Source organism: Ambystoma mexicanum, chromosome 5p (genome assembly GCF_040938575.1).
Source record: "Ambystoma mexicanum isolate Mex_15411 chromosome 5p, UKY_AmexF1_1, whole genome shotgun sequence".
Classification (NCBI taxonomy): domain Eukaryota; kingdom Metazoa; phylum Chordata; class Amphibia; order Caudata; family Ambystomatidae; genus Ambystoma; species Ambystoma mexicanum.
In genome coordinates this window covers 658,692,715-658,718,430 of record NC_090930.1, presented here as the reverse complement: position 1 = coordinate 658,718,430, position 25,716 = coordinate 658,692,715, and the positions used below count along the sequence as shown (strand labels likewise).

The window sequence follows — 25,716 nt, the reverse complement described above, 5'->3', positions numbered from 1 at the left end:
GCTGTCCTGTCAAAGCTGCTCACTGCTGGAACAAATTACCACTTGACCTTAGAACTGAACAACCATACCCGAAATTCAGGCATAAGATAATCAATTGGCTGCATGCCAATGACACATAACTTGATCTACACCTAGCTTACTCCCTTAGCTATTACCTACCCTCCACCTGGACACCCCCCAAGACATCCTCTGCCTCTGGGCATATGTTTGTATATACTTATGTTTATTTTTATTTTTTGCCGTATATGTTCTATAGGCACATGCTTGTATATAGCCTACATATATTTGCCTTTTTGCCGTTGTGTTGTATATAATCTTGCCAAACAATGTAACAAGCTTATATTTTCATGTAAACTGTTGCGCCCGGCTACCCATGAGTTTGGCGCGTATTACCAAATAAATAAACAAACAAACAAACAAACCATCTTGTGGCGGCAGCCCCATCTCTGGTGCTTTCTGGGATGTTGGTAGTGGTTGCTGCTTTTCTTTGTTCTTGCCACTCTGCCCTGTTTCCACAGGGCCTGAGAGCTGTCAGTCTCGCTCCCTCCACTCTCCCTCCTGCTGCTTCTCTGGTCAGCTTTTCAACCTTCTTCGGTCTGCTTTGCTGACTGATTCTCGCAGACCTGCAGCTGTAACGTCTCCTCTTACCAGGTTTGAAATTTCCAGGGATTTCCAGCTTCCTTGCTGGACTCTCTCCAATTCAAGTCCTTTGTCAATGGCTATACTTGACAGCTGGCTCCTTCCCATCAGACTGTCAAGGTCTGTCTTTTGTTTACATTGAGTGATCTTTATCCTTCTTCAGGGCTTCCTCTTCTCAGTACTTTGGTCAGAGGCTGGAGTAACCTTTATGCCTCCTCTGGGCTTTCTCATCTTAGTTCTTTGATATGGGTTTGAAAAGGGACCCGACATGCTCCCAGCCCAGATTTGATTACACCCTACTGGTGTACAGGTAAGGACATCACAATACATGATATTGGTACTTTATGGTAAATTAGAGGGGTTGCCCATGAACCTTAGTGGTTTGAGGAAAAGAAGGTAATGGAATTCCTGTATGGAATGGCAGTCCTTATCCCCAGAAGAGGAGTGACTCCTTGTAAGGTCCTCCCACATTTTACCACCCCTAGGGGGGTTATCATTAGCAGGCTCACCTCCCTACCCTCACAACGAAGGGCTTCCCTCGGACGTCATCACTTGATTTGTCACATTCCCAACTGCTACCTGACCAGCATCCAACATGTTTCACAAATATTCTGAGACTGGAGTTAGATTAGTAAATTAACAGTCATGAAAAATCTGGGAAGTGGATTTTTTTGGCATCATGACATTTTTTTGAAGATGTTATTTATGTGACTGATGTTATCATATGTAACTGATGGAAGTTTTAGCTGAGTGATAGAACAAGGAGGGGAGGAGTTTGCCAAGACAGGCAGTAAAGTGGGTGAATAGTGGTGGGCTTATGATGGAGCCATGGAAGCCTCCCCCACTGATTGGTCAGAAATGTAGGAGGCATGTCTTACTTCATCCTGCTCCTCAACCACATGGGCATCATTACAAGTATGGCAGTAAGGCAACACCGGCGCTGGTATTGCCACCAGAACCGTTGCTACCATACCGCCATACTAGGAGTTCTGCTCGCGGGTGGCCGTACCGCACCCGCGAGCAGAACATGATGGTAGCATTGGTACCGTTATTAATGGTACCGGTGCTACCACCCTCCCCATTCCCATTGAGCCCTCAATGGGAATGGAGATGTACCGGACCCAGCACCCGCGAAAGGGCAATTACGGGGTCCGGCTGGGCCGGAATAGCCCGGTAGTTGTCCATTTGCGGGTGCCGGAACCGGATGCGAGTTTGGAGGTAGCCTTGCCTTTACAAACGACAAGGCTACCTCCAACCACATAATGAGGCCAAATGAGTTGCTTAGGGCAGGTAGCCCCTTTATTGTATCATCCCTTCAAATTGGGTAAAGGTTGTTCCTTAGTACGAGCTATCTCATGGAAAATCTAGAAGTTGGTACCCATGCACAGAGTACTAATTATGCTCTTGAAAAACAGGTATGTAGAAAACATTGTACAGTGGAGCACAACTATAGATGGGACAAGAGTGTGTAGTCTGAACGCTAACATAGTGCAACCAAACTTTAGTTCACAACCCATCCTCCCATTCCCCCAAACCATGTGATCCTGGACAAGTCCCTCTCAACAGCAAGTTCTTGTTTACTATGAATGCCAAAACTGCAATCACATCTAAGTGACTCTAATAAGTGTACACCGAAAAAGCTCAACTCCTACATTGTTTAAAAGATAATGTGGTTGCTCCATAAATAATAATTCATATTTGTTATTTATCTAGTCCAAAACAGAGGCCATCCCTTAGCTCACTCATATCATGTTGCTTGTGAGTCCTGATTCTATTCAAACAGAAAAGTGAAATAAATGGTGTGCTAGAATGTTTGCTTTGTGAAGGGGTTTTCAAGTCACCGTGAAAAGCCTCCTGGCACACTGGCTTCCCTTCCAAGTCTGCAGATTCTGTCTATGGGTTGCACGCTTTACCCAAATGTCTGGTCTGTAGTGGGGCATACTAGTGTTGGGCACGGGGTGCTTGCCTAGTGTCGGAGACTTGCAGCTTGCCCACATACGCATCCTAGACATGGAGTGCAACGTGAGGGTTTTATGCCTGATGGGGGTGGGTGGGTGCGGGCTCTGTGCCTTACATGTGCTGAAATCTCTAGATTGCCCCTCCCCAACTCCAAGGGGCTGGATTCAACTTATACGAAGCAGATGAATCAAGCAAATGAGTTAGCTTGCAAGGTATATTGGAATGATCTATTCTGTGTGTTTTCCTAATTTAGGACAGGGCATAAACATGCAGCTTAATACATGTGAGATGTAATTCTGCTGGGGGAAAGTAGAGTGTACTTTGACAAATGAGGTCAAGTCAGTGCTTTGCCTACAAACACCTCTCTGTGATGTCACTTCCTGTGATGTTGCATCTTCTGTTGGTCCTGTGATGTTGCATTCGGTTATGTCACTTTTAGTGCGATCACTTCTGTTGAGGTCACCTGGGTAAAAATGTACATCTTAGGGCTCTTAACAAATAATCTAAAAGTTGGCACCCCTGCTTATTATATTGTAACATATTTCAATATGTACACATTAGAGTTTACAGTGCTATTGGACTTTCTATTATATCTCCCAACCCAAATGCCCCTTCCTTCACTGTGCGAATGCATCCCTTCATGCTCCTACAGCCACCACACCCCTTTTGGGTCAAGGAATAATGCATCTAGCTTTGTGGGGTACTTTGAGGAATCCACAGCCCACCTTTATCTTTTGTGCTCCTCATTTCAACATGAATAACCCCTTGCAGGGTTGCTGCATCATTCTGAAACCAAAGTTAAGGAGTTGCCTCAGCACCAAGTGAGTGGTGAGCAATTGATGCAGTGGAATGTTTGGTCTCTGCCTCTCTGCACTGTATGAGAGGAGTTTGAGGCTTGTGGGATACATTAGCTTGGACCTCTGGGAGAAATGAGCAGGGATTCTGGCCCCTTCCGCAATCAGCTTACTTAACACCTGGCAAACACTTTCCCTCTGACCTACGAGAACAATTCCCAGGCAGCTATTGAGCACAGCACCTCAGCAAGTTACGATGAGGTTTGAAGTGGCTCTAAGACTGCCAACCAATATACTACGGAAGGTGAAATGAGCCCCTGTGGTCTTCATATTTCTGGCAGGCCTTTTTCTGAACAAAGAAACCCTTACCTCATCTCCCAATTTCTTTTTGCACATAGAGTACAATGTATGTACGAGAAAGAAGGGGGCGACAGGAATTGACATTGGTAATATGGGGAGGTGACATGGGACCTGTCTGCAAGAGGCTAGTGGCAGGAGTGCAGAGAGGACAGCAGGTTATCTTAACTTGTAAGGCCACCTCCCCTCCCTCCCATGACTAACCTACTCCACTTTCAAATATCCTACCACCTTACACTATACACACAAATCTCCCACTGATGTCCACCACAGGCCTAGCCATTAGCACAACTACAATATTCGAGCTATATGCAAGCTCTCCTCTTTAGTCCTGTCACACTCCCCTACATCAGCAGCAAACCAGACCCAAATCCCTATACTCTATCAGACCATGGGTTTGCCGCTTTGTAAAGATAGCTCAAGCATTTCTGCCTGACACAGAGAAAGGTTTTATATCTGCCTCTCCGGCTATGCCACTAACCACCCTCACCCCCACTATTCTTTCAGAGTCACACACAGCAAGGCCAACAAAAGCGGCTGAAGGGTAAGCGCTACAGTACATTACATTTAATCTTTCCTTCTCACCCTAAGTTGTGGTATGGCAAAAAAAACATCTTGGAGTACTACTTTGGTTGGCAACATAGATAGTGTGGGTGGTCCCATTTATAAGCAACATCAGAGTAGGTGGAATTTGTTTAAACAGATACAGTCATAATAAAAACAAATAACCTCATGTATATGATATGATATATGATATTTTATTTGTATTGCGCTCAGACCCAAGTGTTTCAGAGTGCCCTGAGGCAGGGGAGGGGTACAAGCAAGGACAAAACAACGATCTTACTAGGCCCAGTGACATTGAGAACACGCAATTGCAGGGGAGAGGAATGGGGGAAAAGTGCAAGGGGAGGAGAGGAGCGGAAAGTGCAGAGCATGGGATAAAACAACAACTGGTAGTGCAGTCAGCAAGGTGGCTAGTACAAGGTTAAAGCGCAGACAGTGGTGTCAATAAGTACAGGTAAGGGGACTGTAGGGTTGCAGATACAGACCCAAGTGCAAAGGATGCTAGGAGGCAGTACAGGTGTGTGGCTAGGGTGGGCAGGGACCTGGGCACGAAAATCAGAGGGTAACAAGGTGCCCGGTGCCGAAGCAGACAGATCAGAAGGGGAAAGGAAGAGTGAAGGCAGAATTAAAGAGGAAGACCTTGAGGTGCTTCCGGAATAGAAGGTGGTGCTCCTCAAGTTTCAGAGATGCAGGGAGGCTGTTCCAGAGGGAGGCCCCAGCCGAGGAAAGACATCTACCCCCAACTCATTGCTTGGAGAAGCGACTGACCTTGATGGAGTTGGAGGTGGATGAGCGAAGAGATCAAGTAGGGAGGTATTTACGGAGGGAGAGTTGAAGGTAATGTGGACCCAGGCCCCAGAAAGCCTTGTGGACAATGCAGGATTAAGGTGAGCATCTGAAGGGTCTCTCAGCACACTACATTACTTAGTAATCGCTGTGAGAAAGAAATGTAGTACTCAGGTTCATGAGAATTAGCATTCAGTATGCAAGCCATTTATGAATAGATATAAATGATTCACACTAGAAAGGAACATTTGTGTGAAGGGGCACCTGGCATGCATGCTGATTAGAACAAGTCTCATTCCACACTTCTTTGAATATAGGGTCTGCCCCCTCATGGTTTCCATCTGTATCCTGTAGGTCAAATGAAATGACTTCCATTTTGCCATGAGTTTATTTATTTATTAATGCTTTGTAATGTGCTTGCTGTGAAAGCGGTCACTTCATCACTTCACCCCCTCTTCTAAGACCCAATGATCACTTCTTCTAACATCCAACATTTGATGGACTGCAGTGAGCAACAGGTGACTAATGTCACCCGGGCACCTCTGACTTAAAGGGAAAGCCTGAATTAACTGTGTTGCACATGTCCATAAATTATCTCAGGCGGGCATGAGGGTCTCACTAGGGATCGCCAACACAAATGTACCACAGTTGCAAAGAGTTCAGAGAAGATACCCACAACTCTTCTTTCTATGACTTCCTGAACCCCAAGAGGCAGCAGTCGAATGGTAGAGGTGTCTTCAGACCAGAATCCGCCACCTAGAGCATCAGGACTGTGAGCATCAGACTGTGCTGGTTGGCTGTGTCCGTGAGAGAGACAAGCCTTCAAGGCATTTGTAGCAGTGACAAGAGGCATTGAAGGTGTGTGCCTGAGACCAAGGGAGCACACAGATTACTTTAATTGAGTGATAGGTGAACTCAGCATATTTGGGTTGTGGATCATTGTGTTCTTTGCTTATAGTTTTCACTGGTAGACTTGTTAAAATATGTACAATTTTATTTTCCCTATATCCTTAAACGTACTGGTATGGAATAGATATTGGTTCTGAGATGGGTTTTATAGGAAAGGCTAGATGCAAGTGAAGGATTTGTGACTATTTTAACAGATATGGGAAAGGTTAACATCCAGAAATGGGAAATGTGGCCTCTCCCTTTAACTCTGGGTGGTCTACTTGAATCTCACGATCAGAGCAGCACATACTGTAATCCATACCAAAGTGCCCTCTTCAGGCACCTCAGAGTCCTGTTGCAGGAATATGTAGGGCACAGTGTATATATAGTAAGAGGGGTCCTGCTTACCCACATCCCCCATGCATACTTGGGAACCTACTAAAGCGCAAGCAATAACAAGACTATTGTAAAATCCAGAAATTCAAGGTCAGCCTCGACTAAGAGGATGGGCGTTGTTACTAACCATGCTCTTACAAGAATCATGGTTGACGTACCTGTCCAGTTCAGGAGTAGTGTACGGCCCCTAAGCACATAGAGACCCCCGAGCAAGATATGCCATCCCTTCCTGGGCTGAAACATATCAGTGAACTATTCCAGATACAAAAGAGTAATAGTTTAGCATACACCGAATTTGAAAAACACACTAAGAGAAGAGTTTGTGGTTTTCTGTGAATGATTTCGCTCAACTTGTCAATTATTTGTGGAACTACCATTGTCACGTAAATATTGTAAGTTGTTTCAATATGTATTTTTAGTTGGAGGGGTCCACTTGAAAAGTGATTGAAAACGGGATTGAAGCATTTGTAATAAACCAAAACGTGTATTTACGTTGCAGCGAACATGTGTTGATAAATGCAACATATCCAAAATGTACATGAAATAACAAGGACTACAGAGATCGTTTGGGTTTTCACAGCTTTGCATGCCCGGTGGATCCCAGCTCTCTTTGAACAGCCGCGTTCCTCCTATATTTTGAGAGTTGCTCAAATGTCCCTGCTTTTTAACCAATAATATGGCCAACCGGGTGAATCCTGTAATTCACCCTTTATATACTTACCACTCCAGCTTTGATTGTCTCCAAAGTCCATCTTAATCTGTTTGCTGAACACCGTCAATAGTCAACGGTAAATTATCTGACTGACGATGTCCACTTTAATAAAAGCATTCAGAGATCTCCCACAATACAAAATACTTAAAAAATGTGAGCAGTGGTGGAATGGAATACAGGGAACTCTGCAGATTTCCTAGTGGGCCTCTACACCATGGGCCTCTTTTTTTGTGGGTAGTCTGTTTCCTGTTCCTATTAAACTCTCTCCCATGTAAACGCCCTCTTCCTTCCATCGTTCCACATCCACCACATCTATTTGAAGTAAGGAATTTGTTAGAAAGCCTCACCCTTACCGAATGTCATACGTCATTTCTTTGCTTAACTACTTTTCAATCCCTACATAAAGACCCATGTGATTTAAAATGCACTATTTTGAGCAATGTTTTTCAAATTCTCATGTAGGAAAATGCAAGCAAACCTTACTTAGAAAGGGTGGGCTTGCTCGCAAAGTGTAATATGGGGCCACATTGAAAAACCTTTCCAGAGCCACTTTTGGTTCCCAGTCTACTTCTGCATGGGAGTGTACTCTATGTCCACATGTATGCATGCACACCATAATAATGTGTCCATTTGTGCTCGAACACCTCATTCTGCTGTACTCTAGCACCTTGAAGAGTCTCTTTTGCTAGATGGAATTATCAATAACGATCTCAAACCAAATAACTGGACAGACTCAAAGAATATGGCGCTAGTTAATTCTTAATTTAATAAAGCACACACACACACACACGTGCGTGCGCGCGCGCACACACACACACACACACACACACGATTATAGAGAGGTCTCATACCCCAATATATTTGATCTATGACATCATCCTACATGGCAAACTGTGAAACCTACTTGCGGGAGGGATTGGTTAGTGGAACATGTCTACTTATAGAAGGAATACAGTTTAGTACTTCATTGGCGGTCTCTTATCTGTAAGACACACCTTGAACTACCTCTAAATACGTATTATAGCAGACAAACTGGCAACAGATTGGTCTATGCAACATTGGATAGCAGGTTGCCCCATAGACCCACTGATTGATTGGCATTCTGACCCAACCATAGACCTTTGTCTAACAGTACGTAAGGAAACCGAAACCCAGGTGCTTGAGTCATGTCAGATTACTCACCATTTTCCCAACTAGCCCAACATCTCTCATGAGTTTGACCATAAGACAAAGTTTCCCAGCTGTAGTTGGCCTTGCCGTTACTTTCTGTTCTGAGTCATTCAAGGAAGTATGAGCACATCCCTTATCTTCAACCACAGCTTAATGAATAGCCCTTGTTTTTGACTTCTGCATCATGTGTGTGGAGACTGCAAATGTGTCCATTTTTACCTCCTATTTACTGCTATTTTATTCAGTTATGCTGGGTGTATTGCTCCTTTGGCCTCTAGAGACTTGCTCACTCCATCTTATATGAGCCTTATTCACTGTTAATTGCCCAATACTTGGCTCTTGCACATGTTTTCATCTTTGTTAATCTAAGAGAAATATGTCCCACACTCATGGATTTTCCATCTGCCTCTCTTTGTGCTTTGCAGTTATTTCTTGAAACAGCATCCTTGATCCCAGGCCAACATAAACTCCTATTCGTTTGCACACAGAGTTTTTTCCCAGCATCTCCTGACTCTGCACGTCTGGTCTGTTTCTAAGTTAGTTAGAATAAATCTTTTGACTGAGCTGACATCCATTTTCCAATTCTGGCTGTCCTAGCTGTCCTTTTATATATTCCTCTGTAGCAAGCTACTATTCATCTCATGTACCTTGCGTTGCTGTGTATTTACACTTATTGATCCACAAGTTACTTTATCTTCTTTTTGCATACATGATGACTTTATTATTTCATAACTGTTTCTCTTGTCGCTTCACTTATATCATCATTCTTAAGTATTTTCATATCGTTTCAGCATGTTCGCGTATATCTTCTTCATGCATCACTCTGCCCTCATCAGATGTCACGCAGCACACCATGTTGTCTAATGGTGCGTGCAGACATCCATCCACTCTCTCGATGTAAGGGTACATTCGGTATGGTTGTCTGAGTGCATAGTGTCACCCATACACCCGATGCGGTATAGGGACAAAACGGGGGCCCCACACAGCTCTTCTCCTGCTATTCCATGGTGGTGAAGGGGTGGGATTTAAAGTACATGCGTCTACCAGCTCCTCTACACTGCAAAGAGACAGACACATTTGGCAAGCAAATGTGTACATGTGGTCATGTTTAACAGGCCTAACAGCCTGCGTTTACCAAATGATTCCTGGTTCTGCTCTGCTTGTCAACGTATTTTCCTTGTTTCAGGTTCAGGGCTTTAATTGTGGGTCTGTTATTCTCAATGTCACAGTTTTGGGAGATATCAGTGTCTGGAAATGTGCTTGGGGATACTGTAGTTAAGCACCATATGCTAAATGTGGACTGTCTAGAAGATATATATTGCTTTTCCTAATTTGTACTCCTGGTGCTGATGCAAAACATTTGAATAAAAGTAGGCCTTATAAAGAGAGGGAACTAAATGCTGTGTGTCTTCAGGAGGAGCCTGAGTGAATGGCAACCAAGAAACAAAAAACTTGTGGATTCCCTGTACACTCAAGCATTGGATTTAGTCTGCTAGAGTGGGGCACTGCTTTCGTTCTCCTCCCCCCTTTTATAGATGCTATTGAACCATGAACCAACATGAATTCCTTCATCTCCTAAGCAGATGCTTGCAGGTGATACAAGGATCCCTGCAATCTCCTATTTTGTGTAACGTTTATATCTACCTACTACTTTCAATGATCTCAAGATGCTATCTCTAAAAATAATTGTATAAAGAACATGTCCGCTTTTTTCTTTAGCTCATAACTCATCTCGATAGATACCATTAAGAAATGTCTTCATGAAATACAAAGTCCGATGAGCATGAATTAGCTGCACCTCAACTCAATAAAACAAAGATTTTCATTATAGGCATCCCAAATTGAGGCAAGTCCATTTGCATCCTATTCTGACACTGACACCATCCTGAATGCCCAGGTAAGGGATTTGTTTGCCATTATGGATAACAAAAGTGTTTTGCTAGCTACACAAGATGAAGAAGAGAAACCCTTGGATTCCCAAGGCCATATGAACATTTGTAATAGCCCGATTTCTTACCTACAATCTTCATTACACATTGACTCCTAGTCTTCCCCGTCAGAATCCTTTTGTGAGGCAAAGGCTTCGCAAGGAAGACTCTACCTACTAATTATACCAAACTAATTAGGAAAAAGATTGCAGGCATTGCATTAGTCCCTCTTCAATGTTTGTTGATTGTTTTTTTTTTACCATGGTCACTAACATGAGACCTTTTATATCCTTCTAAACCCAGACCGCTTCCTTTTTAATTCCACGAGCTGCCTCGGCATAAATGTGGGCAGGTGGGAATCTAGGATTGTGACCAGGAAGAATAGGATGAAGGATACTGGTAAGTAATTGAGCCATTACCCCTCCTCCATATTCCTCATTTTAGTCCTTACTCATGTGAGAACGTACAATAATATGTCACAGAAAGAATACCAGTTATCCACCACAAAGGTCCTTGTAGCACACCATGCAGTGTAGTACAAGCACTCAATGAAATGCAGAATCTAGAGCTGAGAAATCACAGGATACGGGGCATCCAACCATAACCTCCAATGGTGACAAAAAGTGGGAAGAGCTCATACTGCAGCCTTACCAAACTCCTAGCTGGAGGTATCCCTCAAGTCTGACCTCGGGGGCCCTGCTTTCCACCCCATAATAGATAAAACCTGCTGGAGGAGGGTATGAGAAAAATAAAACAGGAATTGATGTAGAGATGGCCCCGTTCCTCCATCTGCTCAAAAGTCAAAGAAATAGGAGTTTAACCCTTTAATGCCATAATGAATTATTACAAAGAAGGAAGCTATTAGCCAGAAGGCAATAATTAGGCAATAAGTCCTGAGCCGTGGTGGGTGCGGGGGGGGGGACACTACATCATCAGGTAATGCCCTCAAGACCCATAGTTACAGGCCCAAGTGTAGCGAGGGCCTTAACGATAATGCCTACCTGGCGAGGGGCTTATTGTTATTAGTACCCCGGCTCGAATGGCCGCCTAGAATTGGGAAAGGTAGTCCATTCTCCTTTTCCATGGCAGCCATAGTAAACACAGAAGATGGCCACCACGGAATGGGAGTAGATACTACACGCAGTCCCTTCTCCCCTTCCATGGTGGCCATTAAAACAAATGAAAAAAAGTTTAACAAATAAATGCCCGCCATGGAACAGGGAGAAGGGACTACACGTAGTCCCTTCTCCCATTCTATGTCAGCCTGACGGGAGAATGAAAAGGAACTGTGAGGGACGCGCACCATGTGCCCCGTCAGCTAAACCCTTGTCAGCAGGGTTAAAACCCGGCAAGCGGCAATGAGCATGGTTGTTACAAGCTCATTGACCCTCGCTGGGTACTAATATTATGTAGATGTAAATTCTGACCCCTCGTTACATCCGAGCTGTGCAGATTATTGGTAAGAGCTTGAGAAGATACTACCTCTGAAAAAGGAGGACTCCTCTTGATGTCGGCAAAAGCGGAAAGTGAAAGGACAGAGTGCCAAAATTACTGCAGAGTAGTATATCGAGCCTATGTCCCTAGACCTGCATCTTGGAGAAAGCACCACTGGAAGGGACATTGTAGCTGAAGCATATTCAGTGGGACCTCATATAGAGGTTTGAGCAGTAAACCCTAAAGTGCTTGCAATATAAGTTTTAAATCCCATGTTGAAACAGTCGTATGGGTTGCTGAATGCCTTAATTCGAACTAAATAAATAGGCTGCCAGTTTATTGGCTTGTGACATACTTACCCAGCTATTCCAGAACGATTGAATGGTGGCCAACTGATTTCTCTCGATTGACATTTATAGCATAAGAGTGAGAACTTGGCCAGGAACCAATTTTGACCACTACAATCTGGGTAGCATCCTACTTCATACCCCAGGTGAAAAATGATTATGCTGGTGCTACTAACACCTCTGCAATGTAGAAGGTTTCCTAAAAGAAAAAGGCAAGCACAGAAGAGCAGCCCAGATGCTGAATATCATGTCCACTGCCAGGCCACTAAGAGCAGGAGGGGTAAAGTTGATATGGGCAGCTGAGTAAAGAGGAGAGGAGGCCCACACCGGGAGAATGAGGGTCTCCTATGGCTAAGTAGTGAGGGTGTGGATCAAGGGTGATGTGGCCATAGTAGATATTCACCAGGTCCTTGACCCACTCATTAAGATGTCACTTGCGACACCATGGGACCAGAGGGTTGGGAAATGCATGATGCATCCCCTGAGACCAGGGAATAAGAACGACCACCCTCCGTGTAATGAAATGAGAGATCTGAAACAAACACCGGAACAAGAAAAAAATGTCTGATGACAAGTGATCCACCAGCGAATTACTAAACAGGTGACATAGATGTGATGAAGAGATGATCAGCTCAAGGGACCTGTGTGCAAATCTCAAACCCGAGGAGTGATGCTGCCACCGGTGACTCCAAATTCCCCTCCACCAATTGACCGCTAAATATGGACCTCCCACCTAGGGATGTACAAAGTGTAACCTCTGGAGTTTTAATAACATTTGGCAACTGATTGTCCAGACCCGGGCTGCTTGAAGATGTAACTGCAGGCTGATGTGAGCGAGAGTTCTGTGCAAGGTTTTAAGAACATGACAACTGAGGGAGTATTGGGACTCTGACCAGGCCCATCTTACCTGGACTGACCAGAGACCGATGTTGCCCTTTCTCCACAGATCCTGAAATCCCTTGTCAGGACTCTGGAAATGAGTGGGAAGATACCCCTCATAGCGGATAGGTCTGTGACAGCTGCCCCTGCCAGACTTTAGAGAGGGAAAGGAAACAGACCTGAAGACCACATACTCTTAGTGGAAGGAGCCAAAGTGTCCCCGGAGATAATGGGCAAGGGCATGATGAGACATGCATGTGCTCAAGGGAACACCAAGAGAACACCTGTGTGGGCCCTGACAAACAGGCTTAGTTTAAATATTTAAGATTATAACCTTGTTGGGCCCCTGATGATCCAGTAATGCAGGAGGAGTGTTCTGGCCTTAGGAGTGGGAAGTGAATCCCTAACCCATGTCAGCAATTGGGAATAATGAGGTTGTCATTTTTATTTTTTATGCAACAGAAACCATGTTCTAGTAGGAAACCCCCAAATTCATCATATCCTCTGAAGCCAATGTGGTCACCGACTTTGTGAAGACTAAGTCCAGCCCAAAGTCCAGCCCAAATATTAGTACAGGAAATTGAAAGAGAATCCCCTCGTAGAAGAATCTGAGGACGCCATATGGGGTTTGTGCTGCCGGACATGGAAATAGGGCTCCACAAGATTGATTACAGACAACATCTTGTCTGGTTGAAGCAGGGGAATTAAGGCGTGCACTGGCATCATGCTAGTAGATCACAAATAGCTTGCCTCTCTTTAGGTCGATCACAAATAGCTTGCCTCTCTTTAGGTCGATCACAAAATAGCTTGCCTCTCTTTAGGTCGATCACAAATAGCTTGCCTCCCTTTAGGTCCAATTTAAATGAGTAGATTCTGGACTGTTCTGGGCCAAGCACAGAATGGAGTGCTCATTCCCACCTCCAGGTGAGTAGGATAAATAATGGGCATCCTTGGAATGAAGTCATACTCTTGGGCTTTCCTCCTTCTTCCAGGGGTTCCAGGGGTTCCCACTTGGATTTTGTCCGAAAAAGGGGGGCCAGTTGTAAGAAGTCATAAGAAGTCAGATCATGGAACCGTGAGCATGACTCCTTTCATGACAAGAGCTGTTAGTCCTGGTTTCCACCTGTTGGATCTGCTTCACTCCGAGGAGGAACAGACCTATGGAGCACCTAGTGTAGAGAAAGAACTTTAACCTCCCATGCCTAAGTCTTGCTTAGGTCCCCATTTGTAGACAAAAACCATACCCGCCCACAGAGGGGCCTGATCAACAAGGGATTGCAGGATCTTTAGTTCTAAGTAAGTTCTGATTCAGAGTTTGGTCATATCTAGCAGAACATGGCGGCAACAATCCTCTTTCCATAGGCTGTGGATTATAAAAAGTCTGCTGTGGTCACTGGTGGGAAATAGGTTTTCAGACAAACAGAGGCTTTGTTATTGTTCATTAATGACACTCAAGTTATTTCCCTTAGAATGATGAAGCGCCGAGTGGAACCGGACAAGCAATCCGTTTTAGAGTACATGTGCTTGCATAACATAAATACAAGGTGCAAGCTTTTCCGACAGATTAGGAGCTTGCACCAAAGCAACATGTTGGTTAGATTTCAATGATCTACTGTCTGAGCTTTTGGGGCTGCAAAGTGCAGTTGGCTGTTGTCCGATGTAGGAGGCCCACCCGTAAGCCACCTTGAAACATAATATTTGGAAAAATAGTTTCAGCTTCCCATCTGTCCACAGTTTTATTTAGGGGCGGACGCACAGGTTGAGTGGTGTCATATTGCCTAAAACACGATCCTTGTCCTCAGGATTTAGAGAAGGTAGTACTGGGAGGAGCAATATTTGCCTTGGGGGATATAGGCCTTACCTCGGGGGACGATCAGCCATGTATAGACCTGATATGACCTCTCCTGAGGTCTGTCACGAAATGCACAAAAAATAAAATCTATTGTTAATTAAATACACATAATGTCACCGTGACAGGGGACTGCAATCTGCAAGCTGGAGGGTTGAGGACGTGTACTCTAACGTCTGAGCTAGAAGACCTCATTGGAATCTCACCAATGCTATAACCGAAGGAAAAGGAGCAGAGGTAGTGGGTAAGCAGGAAACAGTGGAGAGCAGCTTCCTGTTTCCTTGTAAATTTCGCGTAAATCGTAGGTGCTGGTGCCTGCTGGCGTGCACTGCTATTCTGGGCATTGAGAGGTTGCCACGCAACTCTGTGCGGAACGCTCTTGCCAAAACATTAACAGTGAGCAAGACATTAAAATTAGGGTAGATTACTGCTATTCCTGCTGCCAACATCAGGGTGCTGCACGCCATGGCAGCCCAACTCCCCGCCCTGAACATTTCACCCATAGTAGCCTTCCCCTGGGAGATAGCAAGTACCCCTTTTTTTCGAAGTGCTGTGGTGGAGTGGGGCTGTGGCAGCCTGCAGGGAAAACAAAACTAGAAGTGTCAGTGCTGATTGTGAAGCGGCTGAGCCCGCAAACTGATTTGCACTGAATTCATCACCAGTGGTGGAATGAGCCATCATGCAGAACATGCGCCTGCATTACCCTTCTTAGCCCGGACTGGCTTCTCTATAGAAGAAAAGCACATGAAAAAAGGATGGGACTATCAATCTCCTTTCATTTGTCTTTATATTGTGAAAGAAGCGAGGGCGGGCAAGAAGGGTCCCAATCCCAGTCGCTGCAGTTTCCCATAACGGTGAGATCCCCCATTGGCCACCCCCCACCTCTTGTGGCCAGTGTCTTATAATTACATCAAGCAATACGCAATAACCACAGACAACTTTGTGAGATGTTTTGGACAAGAGACTGACTCACTGCAGCCCCTGCCTTATATGCGTCCCACAGGCGCCTGCCACCAGAAGTCGGGCCCTGGGGCACGCCTCTTCCGCCTCCACTGGGGAGGAAGAGTAGAGGCTGACCACCCCCGGAAGGTGGCGGCCAGAGGGGACAACCCGCTATGTAGGCTGTCCCTCTAGCGTCCCCTGCGGGGGCAGGACCTCCTCTCACACTGTGAATCTCAGACTAATTGCCATTATTATGCAAGGCAGCACGTGGTGTCCTGGAATGGGCTGCCTGTGGCCTTTTAATGACCTGCAATTGCCCCTTTCTCTTATCACAAGCACGCCCTTTTTTGTCACTGATGGGCCCAATTGAAAACAAACCTCACGGCTCATTACCTTAGCAAGAAGGTGTTCACTTAAAATATAGCTCCCCGTTTAAAGGTTTGCAATTATTTCTGACATGCAAAAAAGGGGTTGCTTTGTATGAATAAGCAAATGCTCTTAATATCTTGCCCAACAGCATGCTGTGACAAAAGTAATCTGTATTCAAGTGACATTACATACATTAGTGCACCAAAAAGAACATTTTGTTCTGTAAAATTTTGCTATGGGGGCCTTCTAGTTTTCCATTCAGTATGTGGAAAATAAAGCAACACCAATATTATTTTGCCTCGACATGTATCTCTAAGGATTTATGTATTGTAATGTTTCTATAATATGAGAGGTACTTTGTAAGTAAACTATCAGAGCCCTGACGTTTCCCATGGCCACTTGTGAGAATTGCAGTCCTGTCTTTTCCCTTTGGACTCTGGGACCTGTAGTTTTTTTTCTCCCATTTGAAATTTAGGAAAACTAAAGTCCCAGAATTCCAGGAAAAATCAGGACTGGTTGGGATTCTCAAACATAGCCATGGGAAACGTGAGAACACTGCTCTAGAAGGCATTATATTAGACCTTAAAATCCAAAATGTAAATATTTGTGCCAAGTGGAGCTTGGAATGTATGTGTTCAAGTGGCTAAGCTGTGCATGGGTTAAAATCCCAGCTTCACTGTTTAACCAAAATATGTGATCCTGAGCAAATCATGTAATCTCTTCTAGTGTAGTGGACTCAGCTGAGCAAGGCCAGCATTGATTTCCCCCCTATTGCTGCCCGTCACCAAAGTTGCTTGGGCCGTCCAGAGGGTTACCCTACAAGAGAATGAGTGAGACCCTTTGCTATGTCTTCTTATGCTCTATTCTTGATTTATGTTTAGGACACAGTATATAATTTTCACGGTTTCTTGTAGTGTCTGGATCTGAAAGAGGTGGGCAAAGGGGCAAACGTACGAGAAGCGCAGGGTGGCTTTGTTGCAGGGTTGATGTGTGCTTGATCTGAGGTTTCTGTGATGTTTTACTTTTCACAGATGAACCAGGAATCAACCCATGCATTTGTTTGAAAGTTTTACTTAAACCTTCTGTTCAACAACCTTTTTCTTGCTCAAAAACTCTTACAAGGTGTATTTTCCAAAACTGTTTTACTTCACTATCAATCTCAAATACAATAGTTCTTACAAATATTTCCTCTGTTGTGACAAACGTGCTTGCTATGCTCAGCACACAATTCTATGGCTCAATATTAAATACTTATCTTCAATCCCATATATCTTTCTCTGGTTAACACAAAACCACCTTTAACAACATAATATAATTCCCTTGGCCAACACATGTTTCGCTTAGTAATGTTTTTACAATTTATCACCACTGGAGTGAGCTTCTTCAGTGCCATATTTTGTTAAAATACCTTTTTATACTTTCATAGTTAAAATGCCGAAGTCTCTTGATCCCTAATTTAAGAACAATGCTGGCTCTTTCAGTTTGTTTAAATCCATTCCGATTGAGTAGCTGGTTCCATTATAGCTTCATAGTATTGCGTGGTTCAGAGTTTCTTATAACAATTCATATGTAATGTTGTTTGCAATTTTAAAGGCTCATTTCCTGTTTATCTGTGTGCATGGTTTATCATCTTGTTAGATGTAATTGGAGCAGAGTAGCCTCCTCTCTCCTCTCCACGTGTATGTGCCATTCTCATTTTGTGTGGTTGGTAATGTAAGGGAGGCTTGGTATCATAAGTGTGACACTGACACAATAGGTAGAATTTGTAAAACCGTTATTCAATTCTCGGGTTTTGACAAAACTCCTACTTTGTCCTATAGCTGAGATGGGAGTAGTCTCTAGCATCAAATAATAAAGAAAACACAGTCTTAGTCAGCCTCTGTATCTGTCAAATCAAGATGCCTAAACTAACAAAACCTAATGCCTGCCCTATCTCTTATACAAAAGGTGTAAAGGGTAACATGTATGTAAAGGAAAGTCAGTGTTAGAATATAAAGAATCAAAGTCACTGAGTCAACTCTCCTTCCCACTTTGGACATCATGGAGTAAGGTGGTGCCCATGGACAGGATGACACACTCTGACTCAGGTTCTCAAAACAAAGCAGGTCAAAACATGGATCGAGGAACACCTGGCCATCCACGTTAAAGTCACTTTTCCAGTGTTCCAAAAGTTCTTTCACAGTTAAAAAAAAAGGATTCACAGTTCAACCAAAAGTTCACAGCGGTCTCCCTCGATCGAGCTCGGACCTCTCAAAGTAAAAGTTCACAAAGGTCTCCCTCTGTCGGGCTCAGACCTCTCACTCACAGCACTTGTAGAGGTTCCCTTATACAAGCTTTATTCACATTCGTTAGGGGTTCCCTTCCCCTAACTTATCACACTTTTAGTCCCCCTCAGTCGGGCTCAGATCTTTTCTGATATCGAAGACTTTTGAATGTGCAGTGCTTTCTACAATAGACCTTTGCAGGACCACTTCGACTTTTCCTTCAGCTTGCACTCTTGTGTTATTTACCCCAGTGTTTCCTGGTCTATGTAGTCCAATATCATAAACACAAGAGTTCAATATTCACTCTCCATTTCCCCTCTTGCCAGGGTCAACCTTGATCAGCATGCTTTTAAAGTTCATTCACTTCATTGCTTTATAACAAAAAAAACACTTCATCTTTCGCAAAGACTTTCGAGTGGGCAACTTCCTTTCGCCGGACCGCTCTGCTACTCTGTATCACTGGCTTCGGTAATTTCAAGTTCAACACATGTCTGCCTTTCTTTGCGTCTCATCCACCTTCTTTCAGCCTTCACTTGTAAGCTATATTGTTGCCACTTTAATCTTTCCTTAACACACACTGCTCTTTCATCTCGCTCGGCAACACACCGGCTGTGTGTATTCTTTTCTTGTCTTTGCCATTAAATTCATGAGTCAAGGTTAATACCACAGGCTTGGCCTCATCTCCCAAACTCTGTCGTTCATCCGGGAGGGTCACACAATGCAGTCGTCTTGTCTGGGATTTGGCCTTCTCCACATATCTCTTACGGATCTCTGGGGGCAACAATCTCCTGCAGGTAACTCCTGGGTTCCTTTACCCTCGGCTCTCGTCCCTCTATCCATCCCTCTGCTCCAGTAGGTTTGCCTTTGCCCTGGATGTTCTGCTGCTTCTCATGTTCCACCTTCCTCAGAGTGGGTCTATATGTTCTGTCTTTTATCCATGTGGAAGAGCTAATGGGTATCAGATCTATAAGATTAAAGTCAAGTGCCTGACTTTGCCTGACCCGATTAGTGGGACATGTCCGATGTGATGTGTAAGGGTTAGCCTTGTTACTCCCAGTCACCCTCTTCCTCGGCCCAGTGTTTGTGTAGAAAAGGGAAGGAAATTTGGTCATCAGAGAATCTTATGAAATAGGTGGGATCATGGTTACGGGAAAGGGGGGAATACCACGTCTCACCATCGGTCGCCTCACCCTACTCCCCGTAGACCCCTCACCCAGGTGATCCTCTTGCACTGGTCCACCCTCAGGGTCTGGATCCAAAGGCGATGGCCCTGCCCTGGCCACATGAGCGAGTGATCCCAGGGGACTAGTAAGTGAGACACCCTTTGGTTTCTCACAGTAAGTTTTATATATTTTGTCAGTCTGGAGCAATGGCTAATGTGCACTCCACGTTAGTAATGTTAATTGTTTGTATGTTTGTGCCGTTTGTTGGAGTGGTTCTTGAAGAGTGTTGACATCTTGGTCTATCTGTGGTGGATTGGTGTGCTATTCTGGCAACTTTAATGTAGACATAGATCTTCAGGTGTTGTGCGTTCCATTGTGTAACCTGTGTTGTTTCAGTGGGGTTTGGTATATAGAGAAGTGCTGTTGGTTAGGGTGGAATGTAGAATGTTTTTCTAGTAGTTACTCTTACTATTTCTTTCTCAACAAACCACTTAATGACAACTGGAGATAACCTTTTGCCCTTTGGAAACACAGGTGGTCGCATTTAATTACTTATATCAATGCATAAAATAGACTGATACAAAAGGAAAATGAATTGCCAACAGTATTGTGACAGAGCTTAGATGCTGATAATGATGATGTGTTATTTACATAGCGCTTTCGCCAAAGTGCTGCAGATATGATATGATATGATATGATATGATATGATAAGGAATTTATAACGCGCCTATACACAAGTGTTTCAAGGCGCGACGAGGCAAGGGAGGGGAAACAGAAGGAAAACAGAGACAGCAATTCTACTAGGCCAGGTGACATTGAGATCGCGCAAGTGCAGGGGGGAGGGGAAAAGTGTGTGGGGAAGAAGGGGTACATATAGAGGGGGGTACATATAACATATGTACATACAATTATAACCCAACCGCAAAGTTGTTACTGATTTATCGACCTCATAAATAAAATTAAACATAATTAAACATTGATTTGCGCAGCTGTGTTACTCTGATTGGCAGAGCTATAAATATGTTAGAGCAATGGCGCCTAGAATCAACATTTGTTTTAGAGGTTTGTGGGCTGAAGCCAGTGCACTTGCTGCTGCAATTGAGCAAACCAAGGCTCACTTCAAGGCAGAATAAATGGGAAAATATGCACATAGAAAGTGCAAAGGATTACTGCAGATTGATTGTGGTTGTTCCATTTTTAGACCCTCCTCTTGTTTTTCAATATAGGTTTTCCACTCATCAGAGAACTGTATAGACACTTTCAACACTGATTCTAAAATATTTTACAACTGTGTAAACCCATCACTGATTTATTGCCATGCATTAAACCTTATGACACACATTGTTTGCAAAAACAACAGATGAAATTCAAGGTGAGTATGAGATGTGGGTAAACACAGGGAGAATGAAGAGAGATGCAGAATTGTCAGCCAATGCCACCGATGCTTTTTCAGCTTGTACTCTGCAATGTTTCCCCAGAATCTGGCAGTTACTTCAGATATTTGCCACAATTCTAGTTTCAACAGCTAGTGGGGAAAGATACTTTCCAACTTTGAGCTTTCTTTAAACCTACCTCATGTCAACAATGAATAAAAAATTGGTCAACTGGGCTTGCTTTATTTTTTACCCACTGAGAATTCACAGAGAAAACTGACAGTTATTGATGATCTGATACACCTTCATCCTTTGCAGTTACACAAAATGAAGACAGCATTGCGAAACCCTCTGCATTGTCCACGAGGCTTTCTGGTGCCTGAGTCCAAAATACCTTCAGCTATCCCTGCGCAAATACCTCCCCTCACAAGCTCTTCGCTCCTCTACCTCTAACTCCCTCAGGGTCAGTCGTTTCTCAAAGAAACGAGCTGGGGGTAGATCTCTGCCTTCGGCCGAGGCCTCCCCCTGGAACAGCCTCCCTGCCTCTCTAAAACTTGAGGAGAACCATCTCTGGTTCCAGAAGCACCTCAAGACCTTCCTCTTTGCATCTGCCTTTGCTCGCCTTCTCCCTTGGTGATCTGTTCTTTCTTGGCACTGTGTACCTAGCCACCCTCTGTCCCCTTGGCCCAGGTACCTGCTCACCCTGCCACCCTTCTGCACTGCCTCCCGACCACCCCTTGCACTGGGGACTGTATCTGTACCCATACAGTCCCCCACCCCACTTTCTTCTTTTTATGCACTTATCAGACTTACCCAGTTCTACTGCCGTAAACACAGCACTTGTCATTTGCTGGCTGCACTACCCCTGTTTATTGCTCCATTATTCTATTTCATTTTGTATTTATTATTATTTATCTGTCTATCCTCTGCTCTGCACTTTCCACTCTCCACCCTCCATGCACTTTTCTGCTTTCCCTTTCCCATGCACTTGCACGTTCTCAATGTCACTGGGCCTAGAAAGATTGTTGTTTTGTTCTCCCCTGTTCCCCTCCCTTGCCTTGTCGCGCTCTGAAACACCTATGTACGAGCGCGTTACACATAACATATCATATCATATCAAAGTATTACATTTGGATACCAATGCATGGCCATATGGTTTCAAATGAAATAATTGAAAACAAGCACTGCTTACATGAAAACTACAGCTGCCCGAGATTTGCTTGATAAATGTATACTCTCTCGTGAGGTCCCTTTTTAACCAGCTTTCTATCCAGAAAGTGCAGGCAACTCACAGAATGTTTGTTATTTGTGCTTTATTTTTGAATTGATGCTTGCTGTGAAATACATACTTAATATTCATCTTCATTTATAATTATTGTTGACATAAGGCACTACTTTGTATAGAAATGCTTCTTTGGGGAGGGGAGAAAGGAAGTTCCTGATGAGCTCCCAAGCGTCGCCTCCTGTCCTCCCTCTAGCCCCAACATCTTTCCTGCATGACTATTTTTGAAACCGTGGGCACTCCACTGCTCAGGAACCATTCTGCTGTGCAGTGCTCTGTGACACTAAACCCACTGGTGTTCCCAGCAGATACCAGGAGAATGGTATACCCCACTTTCTTGATATTCCTGCTCTCCTCCACTGCTATGCTTGTCTGTCCTAATCTTCCTGTCTTTCCAGAAAATATTTTGTAACTTCTTTTTTCAACTCCCACCTTTTTCTGAATTTGAACCATATAAAGGGCTCTGAGTGCCTCTGGGTAGGGCCACCGCTAAACAAAAATTCAAATGAATAAATAAATGCATACATTTCTTCGGCCAACCAATTGGCCGAATTACATTTTGCCACATTTTTGACCATTTATTTTACTGCAAAACAGATAGATGTTGGGTTTGGGTTAGGTAAATAGAGAGGGGGTTGAGGGTATGGGTAAGGGGCATGCAGGGGTCTGCCCCCACATTTTGCTGTAAAAAAACAGTCAAAGAAATTTTGCGAAATTCAATTTGACCAAAAAAAAGCCAAGGAAACTTCATAGATCCAGGAAATTGTCCTCCCAAGAAGGGAGCCCAGAATACCTGTATCTTACCAAAAGGAGAAGGATTTACACAACAATCTCTATAGTTATGCAGTTGGAGCTAGAAAGTGTGGAACAGTATGTCCTGACGTGCAGACACGTGGAAAGCATGGTGTGGTGTGTGTATTACAAGGACTAAGAAAGTACCTGGGAACTTTCTTCTAATTAGTTTGGAAAGGATAATAGGTAGAATCTGTATCGGTACCCTTTACGTCAAAAATAAGTAAAAACAGTGTGAAAAGGTTGAATGGCATTTGCGGCTTGGTTACATGAATCCAATGTATTCAGGTCTTCCTAAAATAATTCTTAAATACATTTCAAAAAGCAGCCCCAATTGCGGTTGTTTTCTCCGTCCCGAGCCTCTTGATTTTAACAGATAATATACTGAATTAATTGGCATCCAGACAGATGTATGTGGACTTCAGAAACAGGAGCCAATGAGTTATCTCATAGTTTGTTTACAAATGATAAGTTATCCTAAAGCAAATCATCAATGCATCCAACAGAATGACTGCAGTGTCCAGACAAAGGGTGGGGGGGGGGGAGCGTCCAATAAGGCGGGATAATGGAGAGGGAGGGAACACACAAGGAAGGTTTACAGAGGAAAGACACATAGAGGAAGTGAGTTTGAAGTGTCAATGACTGAGGACAATATATACCTATTGGTACAAATGTATAAAAGGCACCACCACTAAATTCAAACCTATATACAGAGACCTCCTCTTTCACTGAAATCCCACAAATAGAGCCACTTTAAGAAATAGCCGCAATCCAGTTATCTATTTTGAGTGTTGCAGTATTTTTACACAAAAGCTATATGGGCCTCATTACACGGTAGGCGGTAATGGTTTACCGGTACCGGTATTTTACCGGTACTGGTAAACCCTTACAGCCTTACTACGAGGTCCCTTTGCGGGTTGGAGAATTTAATGCCTGCTTTTTGCAGGTGTTAAAAACTAACCCGCAAAGGGACCAGGGAGTTAATTACGGTACCGCAATTTGCGGTGCCGTAATTAGCACCTTCCCCATTCCCATTATGCCCTATGGGGCAAAAATGGGAATGGGGAAGGGCAATGGGGGAAGGAGGAATTACCGCCCCACCAACCTTGGACTAGGGCGTTAATTCCCCTTTCCACCAAGGCGGTGCCGGTATTTTACGGGCATGGACCAAGGTGCTAATAGCACCTTGGTCCACCGCCGTCTGTGTAATGAGGCCCTATATCACTCTTTGGTCGCCAATCTAGCTCTGGGTATATGTGTCGTACTCCCCCAGGGCATATGATGAGGGGATACTCCAAACAAAGGCCAGTCATGGAAGCTTTGTGCAAGATCTTCTTCATTTGATGAATCGGAAAGACGGAACATGCCCAGAGATCTCCAGCAGTTTGCTTTGACTGCTGACAGAGTCCCATTTACATCACTGTGTTTAGATCAGATATACGTCTTTGGTGGCTGCCTGGAAGTCCACGCATACACCATGAAGGAGCAGGATAGGCAGGCTCAAACATATCATGGATTTCCTGGGTCAGATTGGCCACCATGGCGGACTTTTTCAGTGCAACAACACAGTAAAGTGAACAGGCCCTAATTATCCCAGCATGCCAAATCTGGTCATATTTTCAGACAACTTCTCAAAACCTATCAGATATCCTTCCGTTTTCTTGATTCTACCCCACCTAGAGGCTCACTCCATACAGGACACTGTAGAGTAGTAGCACATCCATACACCTGTCAAATGCACGGAAACCAGGAGGGCAGGGGAGGGGCGGGGAGAGGATAGGAGAGGGTAGAGGAGAGGAGAGTAGAGGAGAGGAGAGGAGATGAGAAGAGAGGAGAGGAGAGCAGAGCAGAAGAGGGAAGGGGACAGGATTTAGGGGAGGGGAAGTGAAGGGAAGGGAAGGGAGAGTCGAGGCGAGGGTAGGGGAGGAGAGGGGAGAGGAGAGGAGAAGAGAGGAGAGGACAGGGGAGGAGAGGGAAGAGAGGTGAGGAAAGATGAGGAGAAGAGAGGCAAGGCTAGGGTAAGTAAGGTAGGGGAAGGTAGGGGAGAGGGGAACTGAAGAAGCACGGCGAGGGGATACGGAAGGGCAAAGGGAATGGAGAAGGGAAGGGATAGAGAAGAGACAGGAAAGGGAAGGGCTGCAAAGGGAAGGGATGGGCAAGGGTAGGGAAGGGACTGGTTTTGTGGTTTGATTTACTCGTTGCAGTCAGTTTACCTGAGGCTGTGGGATTTCTTTTTGATCTCATTCCAGCACAGATTCATTTCCAGCTTGTTGTCTGGTTCTGCGCCTACATCACCATCTTCAGTCTGCTGGTTAAGGCCGGGCAGATGTGTACCATTCTGAGCTGCTGTTTTGTTCTCCTGGACGGGGAATGAAACACATTGGCCTAAGATTGGAAACATGTCTATTAACTTGAGAACAAAAGCACATAGGATAGGGGTGGGCATTTGTGTCCAAACATTAAGTATTCCTTCGTGCATTTAATTCCCCCCAAAATAAGTGCACGCTATTCAACAACTGTGCCCTTCGCGCTGGAAGTGCACTGTGCATCACTTAGTGCAAGTGGAAAATAGTGCACAGGTAAAAGTGCAGTACACAAAAAAAAACGCTCCATAGCAATGTCCTTAAATCGGGGGTACGCGCCTTAAAAGAATCTGGCAATTTACGGAATCTCTCGTCTTCTGTAGAGTGGGTAAGCTGTAGTGCCCATTGCAGTAGTTCATAGGGCAGTATAGCAATATGTGGCATTGTGTTGCACCTATAGAAAAACACAATTTTAAGTAAATACACTTTTTAAAAATAATGAAAACCATGAATGGGAGTGGGAGAA

The 25,716-nt window shown here is 44.3% G+C and overlaps 1 protein-coding gene across 4 annotated transcripts in view; it reads right to left on the bottom strand.

Moving 5' to 3' along the window:
- Positions 1-25,716, bottom strand: part of DRP2 (dystrophin related protein 2) — a 1,496,582-nt gene that overhangs the window by 662,611 nt on the left and 808,255 nt on the right. For all 4 annotated transcript variants that reach the window (XM_069613022.1, XM_069613021.1, XM_069613023.1 and 1 more), the window contains one exon: positions 25,101-25,246. In XM_069613022.1, the coding sequence (XP_069469123.1) occupies positions 25,101-25,246 (146 nt within the window). The remainder of the gene's footprint in view (positions 1-25,100; positions 25,247-25,716) is intronic.